At 52.0% G+C, this 8,938-nt stretch overlaps 1 protein-coding gene across 1 annotated transcript; it reads left to right on the top strand.

Annotated features, from left to right (window-relative positions):
* Positions 1 to 4,649: 4,649 nt before the first annotated feature.
* Positions 4,650 to 5,594, top strand: LOC128899801 (olfactory receptor 14A16-like). Its single transcript, XM_054179503.1, has one exon. It carries the CDS (start codon positions 4,662 to 4,664, stop codon positions 5,592 to 5,594), a length of 933 nt encoding a protein of 310 aa, XP_054035478.1. The 5' UTR covers positions 4,650 to 4,661.
* Positions 5,595 to 8,938: the final 3,344 nt, after the last annotated feature.

Genomic DNA, 8,938 nt, shown 5'->3' with positions numbered 1-8,938 from the left:
TGTTGAGCTTGTGGATGAACACTTCCCTTAAGGATAATCCAGAACTACAGGCACAGGATGGGGATGGAAGAGGCTCCTGATCCAAAGAAGAGAGACTCCAAATGTGTCCAGAGATGCAACCTAACTGGTTGGCAAACATTGACTGCCTGAAGTCAAGGCACCTCTGTGGGAAAAACACTCAGGGTGTGCATCCATCCAGGCTGTCACCATCCCATAATAAGGAACAAACACACAGGGTGGGCAGCACCAGGAGGAAAGGGAAAGTATTGGAGATGTGGCAGTAAAGGCAGGGAAAGAGTACCCCTCAGCTGGTCAGGAATCTGTGCTCCTGGGGCAGTGCTCCCAAATACAACTGTGGCTGATCAGTGAGAGACTCCAAGTTGGGTCCAAGGAGATGTGAAATGGCACAAATGAAACAATGCTGCAAAGGAAAGGGCCTCTGCTTGGCACAGCTTGGCCTGAGGGTTTCTGCCTTGCTCAGGAGAAAGTGAAGCAGAAAAGGCTATGGTGAAGATCTCTGCACTTCCAGTCCTCTGGAATAGGACTGCAGGTGCAGGATCAGCTTCCCAGGGAGGAAGGAAACAGGTTGCAGAAATAGCTGCTGAGGAGGGAATGGCTCCAGGCATGGTCTTTGCCTCAGAAGGAGGAGTGGGCACAGCACTGAAGACAAGCTGTTGTGTTTCCATGGATCAGAGAGTAAGGACATTCACAGACATGGGTGAGAGATGGGAACAGAGCAGGATTGTGCAGGAAGGAGGAGCCAGCACAAGTTCTGCACCATGAGGGTAGTGGAACACTGGAACAGGTTGCCCAGGGAGGGGGTTGGGGTCCTATCTATGGAGATCTTCAAGGTCAGGCTTGACAGGGCTCTGGGCAACCTGATCTAGTAGAGGATGTCCCTGGGAAGGTTGGACAAGATAATCTTTGGAGGTCCCTTCTAGCCCAGCCCATTCTAGGACCAGTGAGATATAGAAACCAAGCAGACAGATTCTGCATGAAGTGCAAAAGGAAGACACAGTATCACAGTATCACAGTAACTAAGGTTGGAAGAGACCCCAAGAATCATCAACTCCAACCTGTTTCAACAGACCTCACAACTAGACCATGGCACCAAGTGCCACGTCCAGTCTGCCCTTGAACACCTCCAGGGACGGCGACTCCACCACCTCCCTGGGCAGCACATTCCAATGACGAATGACTCGCTCAGTGAAGAACTTTTTCCTCACCTCGAGTCTAAACCTCCCCTGGCACAGCTTGAGACTGTGTCCCCTTGTTCTGGTGCTGGTTGCCTGGGAGAAGAGACCAACCCCCTCCTGTCTACAACCACCTTTCAGGTAGTTGTAGAGGGCAATGAGGTCACCTCTGATCCTTCTCTTCTCCAGGCTAAACAATCCCAGCTCCCTCAGCCTCTCCTCATAGGGCTTGTACTCAAGGCCTCTCCCCAGCCTTGTTGCCCTTCTCTGGACACGTTCAAGTGTCTTGATGTCCTTCCTAAAGCGAGGGGCCCAGAACTGGACACAGTACTCAAGGTGTGGCCTAACCAATGCAGAGTACAGGGGCACAATGACCTCCCTGCTCCTGCTGGCCACACCACCTGGGGCTTCTCAGAGCTCTGGGCCTGGCTATGGTTGTGGATTCCTTCCTTGGGCTTCAGTCTCAAGAAGTTGGTTGGAGCAATAACCCTGAGCTTGTTCACCTTTGTTTACATGGCTGTTAGAGTGCGGGGCATGTGTGAGTGCTGGTCTGCTTCAGGGAGCAGAACAGGAGACAGCAAGGACTTCTCTGGGAAGCGCTGGGGCAAATGCCCTAAGCCTCTGTATTCTCCTAAGCTCCTATTTCAAGGACCAGGACTAAGGCCTGTCCGGAGTTCATAGAGCAATACTGAGCAAGACTTTACTGAGGTTGTTTTCCCTATTCCAAATGCCCTGGGATGGTGCAAACCCTGCACACAGGGAAGAAAGACAACTGCAGCTGGGCTGGGGCAGAAGTGTGGCCACCCAGACATGGGAGTTGTCCTCTCCCTGCACTAAGCTGTTGGGGCCACATCTGGCTGCTTGGTGTCTGGATGTGGGGTTCTGCAGTCTGATGGAGAAGGGAGGAACTGGGGAGGCAGCAGAGGAGATCTCCCAGGATGGAGGTTGACATCTCTGTGGAGAGGCTGAGAGACCTGGGCTGCTTCAGCCTGCTGAATGGAAGCTCAGGGCACTGCCAGAGCAGTGTGCACATGGCTGAAGGGTGGTTTCAGAGAGGATGGAGCTCTTCTGGGGAGTGGGAAGAGACCAAAACCTCCACAAGGTGCAGCTTGGAAGGTTCAGAGTGGAGATGAGGCCAAAGAAATGTCCCTGGAAGGGCAGAGCTGCTATGCATGAGGCCATCCAGAGGTGTCAGGAAATGGCAGGGAGAGCTGAGACAGCTCAGGGAAGGGATGGAAATGGCAGGGGTAGAGCTGGCTGGGGAAGCAAGATTGGTGTCAGCAGCCTGAAGGGAAAGAGCTGCAGGCAGGGGACAGTGTAGGAGAGGCTGCAGTAGGGATGGCCAAGGGCTCTGGCAAGGCTGAGAGGCCCAACAGGACCAAGGTCTTTGTCCCCTTGGCTCTGGCACTTGCCTCTGCCACCAAGGCCTGGGAGGAGAAATTTGGCTTTGAGGCTTTGAGGTTCTTCTATTGCAAGGGCAGTGGTCAGGGCTTGGCCTTTCTGCTTCCTAGAGCAAAGGCAAGTTTTTCTCCCCTGTACTTTGCCTTTGTCTCCCTGCAATCCTGGCCTCTAACAAGCTGCTCTAAGGAGTCCCTGGGGAGCCTTTGTCAGTAACAAGCCTCAGTGAGGCCAATCAGTGCTTCAAGGTACTTTGGAGTTTGCTTCTGCCTTGGACTTCTGGAGAGGCTTCTTGGCAGTACCTTGGCAGAGTCTGCTGGCAGTACCTGAGGATGATGTAATCAGCCCCAGATACTCCATGGGGCTCATTAAATACTGCTGAACCTCTAATTCTTGCCAAGGTTTCTGCAGCTAATTGGAGAGGTTATTATTACACAAAGCATCAGATAGAAATGATTTCACAGGGTGAATCAGAGCCCTGAGCCACAAGTGAGGGACAGGATCTGCCTTGCCAGGGGCTGGGGGTCAGGGCTTGGCCCTTTGGATCAATGAAACCCCTCCAGGTTTCCTCAGCAACAGAGCCACCTTTAGCTGCTTGTCCTGACCTGTCAGCACTGCCTCAGTTCTCTGCTCTCACCACAGCCTGGAGATGCTTCAGTGCCTCCAGTGATGCTTCCCTTGAACCCTCTGTGTCCTCCTGCTCTAACCAGACCCTGGGGACCCTTTCCCAGTATGCTTCACTGGGACCCATTAAGAGTAGAAGAAAATTCAGAGTTTGAATCTTACTTTGAACCAATTAACACTGCAAGAAACTTCAGAGTTTGACTCTAACTGTGAGTTCTGGAGAGGTTTCATCAGCTTCCTCTCAGTCCCTGAGGTTTACCTGGCACCAAAGCCACCAGAGGGCTCCTTTAAATGCCCTGGACTGATCATCTGCTGCTGAGCTGGGCCAGGCTCCTGGGCTGCATGGAGCTCTGGCCAGGAGCAGCTCCACTGCACTGCACAGCAGGGCTGAGGGCACTGCCAGGGCATCTCAGGCAGATGAGGAAAGCAGAAAGAGCTTCAAGGTGGCCAGGACTGGGAGGATGCTGAGAGCTCACTGGAGGAGAAGTCACTGCAGTTGCTGACAGGGTGAGTCTGCGGTGCTCTTGAGCCTTTCCTGCCAGGGACAGCTCCAGGACAGAGAGAGAGGGGCTGGGGATGAGGGAAGCTGCCAAGAAGCCCTGGGGAAGCTGTGTTCAGGCTGCTCTCTCAGTACTTCTCTGCAGATGTCTCTGGGTGCTGTCTGCTGGGCAATGACTCTTTAGAACATCTCATCTCCAGCATCCCTGACTGCTCTGCCCCGCCTGCTGGGCTTGGAGCTGGCCCCAGGAAGGCCCAGATCTGCCACAGGGCAGTGGGCAGTGCTGAGCCTTTCCTTGGGAGTCAGCACTCAGCTCCCAGAGTCCTTTGATTCTCTTCAGGAGAGACTGTGTCCTGCTCTACATTTCTAGGTTCAAATTCTAAGTTGCTTCCAGATCCATTTATTTTTGCAGTCTGATAAAGACAAGTGTATTCTCATCTGGTGGACTACAGCAAAGCTATTAACTGAATGCATTAAAAACATCCTGTAATGCTGCTGTTGCTCCCTTGCAGAGGTAAAGAATTATGAGCTGCCTTTTGGGTCAAAAGTCCAGGAGCAGCCCTGTGTGGACACCAGGGCTGGGACAGACAAGTTCACAGAGCTGTCCTTTGAAGCAGTGCTGCCCTGCTCTCCTCAGAGCACAGAGAGCTGGGGGGGTTCTAAAGGCTAATTTGGGCAGAACATCTGCAAGACAGCACAGGGGAAAGGGCAGGGCAGAGGGAACAGCCTGATGGGCACAGTAGCTCCACTGTAGCAGAGCCAAGATGAGCCCTTGGCAGCACATGGCCTGAGCTCCTGCTCCTCACAGCAGCCTTAGGCAGAGCAAAGCAGACAGCAAATCCATTTCAGTTGGGGGATTGCTGTGCCCCCTGGAGTGCTTCTTCTCAGAAGAGTCTATCATCAAGTTTTGCTTTCTTTTCTTTCTTGGGCATTCCTACAGGCAGCAGATGGCCAACAGCAGCTCCATCACCCACTTCCTCCTCCTGCCATTCCCAGGCACAAGGCAGCTGCAGCTCCTGCACTTCTGCCTCTTCCTGGCCATCTACCTGGCTGCCCTGCTGGGCAATGGCCTCATCATCACCACCATAGCCTGGGACCACCACCTCCACACCCCCATGTACTTCTTCCTCCTCAACCTTGCCCTCACTGATATAGGCTGCATCTCTACCACTGTTCCCAAATCCATGGCAAATTCTTTCTGGGACAGCAGGGCAATCTCTTACACAGGATGTGCTGTTCAGGTCTTTTTTGTATTCTGCTTGTTTGCAGCAGAGTTTTCTCTCCTCACCATCATGTCCTACGATCGCTATGTTGCCATCTGCAGACCCCTGCACTATGAGACCCTCCTGGGCAGCAGAGTTTGTGTCCACATGGCAGAAGCTGCCTGGTCCTGTGGGGTTCTCTTTGCTTTGCTGCACACAGCCAATACATTTTCCCTGCCTCTCTGCCAGGGCAATGTTGTGGACCAGTTCTTCTGTGAAGTGCCCCAGATCCTCAAGCTCTCCTGCTCCACATCCTACCTCAGGGAACTCTGGCTTCTTGTGGTCAGTGCCTGTTTAGTCTCTGGCTGTTTTGTGTTCATGGTGGTGTCCTATGTGCAGATCTTCAGGGCAGTGCTGAGGATCCCCTCTCAGCAGGGACGCCACAAAGCCTTTGCCACCTGCCTCCCTCACCTGGCTGTGGTCTCCCTGTTTGTCACCGCTGCCATCTTTGCCTATTTGAAGCCCTCTTCTATCTCCTCCCCACCCCTTGACCTGGTGGTGGCAGTTCTGTACTCGGTGGTGCCTCCAGCAGTGAACCCTCTCATCTACAGCCTGAGGAACCAGGAGCTCAAGGCTGCCCTGAGCAAAGTGATCACTGGATGCTTTCAGAAGGAATAAACTTTTATGCAGTGCAGTTCTGAAGTAGCTCAGAACAGGCCCAGCCTGGCTTCTGTATTTGTGGTGGTGGTGTTTTACTCTTTATAAAACTGTTGTTATAGATGACTCCCGGTAAAAGTTTATGGTAACAGAAACCCTCAGTGAGGGTTATCTTAGTGTCCTCTGAATTTTATTATTTCATACAAATCAGCAGTATATTCATCACTATCCCCCATTCCCTTTTTGCCACCATTGATTTGTGTTATAATTTCCAGAATTTTTCAGAACTTCCCCAATTGGATCATAATTAGGTTCCTCTGTTCTGATCACCTTCAGATCATAACCATCTGCTTGTAACTTATTGGCATAAACAATTTTACCTAAAGGTCTTATCATTTTAAAACAACAATTACAAAGAATCACACAGAGCAGTATTACAATTATTCCAACAGGTATTACAAACAAATGTTTAAACCAACTTTTATTTGGTAACCAAGAAGTTAACTTATCCCATATTGCTTTAAACCCACAAGAAGGATCATCCAAAGAAATCTGATGTAATATTTGATTGTGATCTACAATCACTTAACACAATTAACATAACTACAGATTAACATAACTACTACTGTCGGTGATGGTGAATGGAGTCAACACAGATGACCAATATGATCGAGTATTGTTCTAGTATTGTTTGTTTATTAAGGGAACCTCTACAGCTTATACAAACTCAGAGAGCATCACTGGCATAGCTTCATTGGTTCCCCACGAGTGATCACACATTGCACTGGTATAGATTATTGGTCACATGTCGCAGTGCGGGAAGACTTGACGAGCTCAATCAATGTGATTGATAAGCAAGCTTCAAACTTTATTGAAAATCACACAGGTTATATAGGATAGCTCATTCATATATGCAAATCTTTATCATGCTATTGGTTACATGTTCAATGTCAAACCTGCCTCTTGCGGTTTTGCATCCTGATAAGCTAACCACAAGTTCCTCTTTTTGTTGGCCACGATTCCTCCTGAAACTCTTCAAGGTGACTCTGTCCTTGTCCATGATTGGTCAAGATCCACTATACCTTGCCAAGTCACGCTCTATCAGCTGGACCAAGTTGGACCAGCTGCATCTTGTACCATTAATTAGGCCAGCTGCGTCCTGTGTTTTGCTAAATCACCTTCAGTCAGCTCATCTTTATGTCCCTTAGCCTTTAGCCAGTCCTCCACAGTCACACTACTAATGACACGCGAGGTTGTTGATGCTGGTGTGTGTAATGGGTTGGGGCAGATCCCCTCCCTACCACAGGCAGAAATAACGACTCAGGCAAACAGATTGCAAAAGTGATGGAAAGTTTAAATAGGAAAGCAACAATAAACAACAATGAAAGTTTCACAGAGACCCACAAGCACCATGATAAAGAGAGAGATCCCAGAACATACCCAAGAACATCCCATCCCCACCTGAGGGTACACCCAAACCCCCGCCCCCAGGGCTCTTTCCACCCCCCCCCAACCCAGCCTTGGGCCTGGGCAGGCCCAAGGGAGGCAGCTCACACCATTTTACCTAGGCAGCAGCAGGGGACGAAAGAGGAAGTGAAGACCCCGCATGGACTTTTTATAGGGGAGCAGGGCATTATGGGAATGGAATACCTGGTCCCTGTGACCACCCCCTGGGCTGGGCCCACCCCTTGGGACCTCCCAGTTGTGGCCTGCGCAGTGGATCTGGGCCAGCACCCAGCCTAAACCATCACACACCACCCCTTATTCCATACCATAATCTCTGCACCCAAAACATATCATCAAATTAGAACTCTTCTGATGACATGTCTAGCAACAGTCCATGGTCCAGGGACCCATCTGGGCGTCCTTCCACACAGTCTCTCATTCAGGCTCAAGTATCAGTCCATTCCAGTTCTTCTTCCTCATATGATGGAACCTCCCAGTGATGCAATCCTTCTCCTGCAGTGTGAATTCCTTGTGGACTCCTTGGGACATCCTGGTCACCTGGAAATACCTCACAACCTCTCAGCCAAGCCTTTATTTGCATTTACAGTTACTCAGCGGCTTTTTCCACCCCTGGAGCAAGCCGGTCGGAGCAATCAGGCTCCATGACCGCTTTTTCCATCCCTCCAGGGAACCACAACCGACCGCTTCTGGCCGCAGTCCAAAGCTACACCAATGCACATCGCAGGCACATCGCCCCCCCACGGGGCGTTCGCATACTGAGGCATCACCGCATCCGGTTCACAGCCCTCCCCCGGAGGGGGCGGCTGCAGCACAGCTCGCTGAGAAGAGAGGAGGCGGAGCCAGGTGCTCGGCGCCGTTTTCAGAACATGCCCGAAAACACCAGGGAAAGATTTACAGCTGCCGCCGCCGCCTGAACGCAGCCCGGCTCGGGCGGTGCCGCCGCCACCGCTTGAACGCGGCCCGGCCCAGCCCCCGCCATCTCTGTCGCCAGGATGCAGAGTTCAAGTCACCTCCAGCCCTTCGGGCATCCAAATGGTTGTTTCAGCCAAAGCCACGAGCGTGTTCTCAGTGCCTTTGAGAACAGCTTTCCGGCTGAGGTCCCCGCTCGCCCTCGGGTCACGGCAGCAGTCACTTGCCCGCTCGCCACGGGTGTCTACCCCCGCAGCGGCTGCGGGCCGACCACGCTCTGCTTGCCACTGCCCCTCCTCCGCTCCCTGTCGCTCCACAGAGAATGAGGAGAAGGCAGGTCTTGCCTTCTTAGGCTACTCGAGCATTCTTAAGCCACCCTGGGCAGAAAGTCACAGAAAGAGCCACCCCTTGCTGTTCCCAAGCAACAGGAGGGACTTCCATGCCATCAGCCACGCACCAGGTGTCCTTCTGCAGTCCACAGGAGTTCACACAGTCGCCCCGGCAACACAAAACCTGAGCCCCAACTTCCCAAACCCAAACCGATGCCCAGAACTAAATTTAAACTCTCCATCTTTTGCAATCCGAGCTGCAGTTGGCCCCACGTGGGCGCCAAAATGTAATGGGTTGGGGCAGGTCCCCTCCCCACCACAGGCAGAAATAACAACTCAGGCAAACGGATTGCAAAGGTGATGGAAAGTTTAAATAGGAAAACACCAATAAACAACAATGAAAGTTTTAGAGAGACCCACAAGCACTGTGACAAAGAGAGAGATCCCAGAACATACCCAAGAACATCCCATCCCCACCTGAGGGTACACCCAAACCCCCACCGGGGCTCTTCCCCCCCCCCCCCCCCCAACCCAGCCTTGGGCCTGGGCAGGCCCAAGGGAGGCAGCACAGCCATTTTACCTAGGCAGCAGCAGGGGACGAAAGAGAAAGTGAAGACCCTGTATGGACTTTTTATAGGGGAGCAGGGCATTATGGGAATG

Source organism: Dryobates pubescens, unplaced genomic scaffold (assembly GCF_014839835.1).
Source record: "Dryobates pubescens isolate bDryPub1 unplaced genomic scaffold, bDryPub1.pri scaffold_71_arrow_ctg1, whole genome shotgun sequence".
Classification (NCBI taxonomy): domain Eukaryota; kingdom Metazoa; phylum Chordata; class Aves; order Piciformes; family Picidae; genus Dryobates; species Dryobates pubescens.
This window is presented reverse-complemented; position numbering and strand designations above follow the sequence as displayed.

What these genes read in the sequence shown, in the direction of transcription:
- LOC128899801 (XM_054179503.1), top strand. Translation starts at nt 4,662, where the DNA reads ATGGCCAACAGCAGCTCCATCACCCACTTCCTCCTCCTGCCATTCCCA.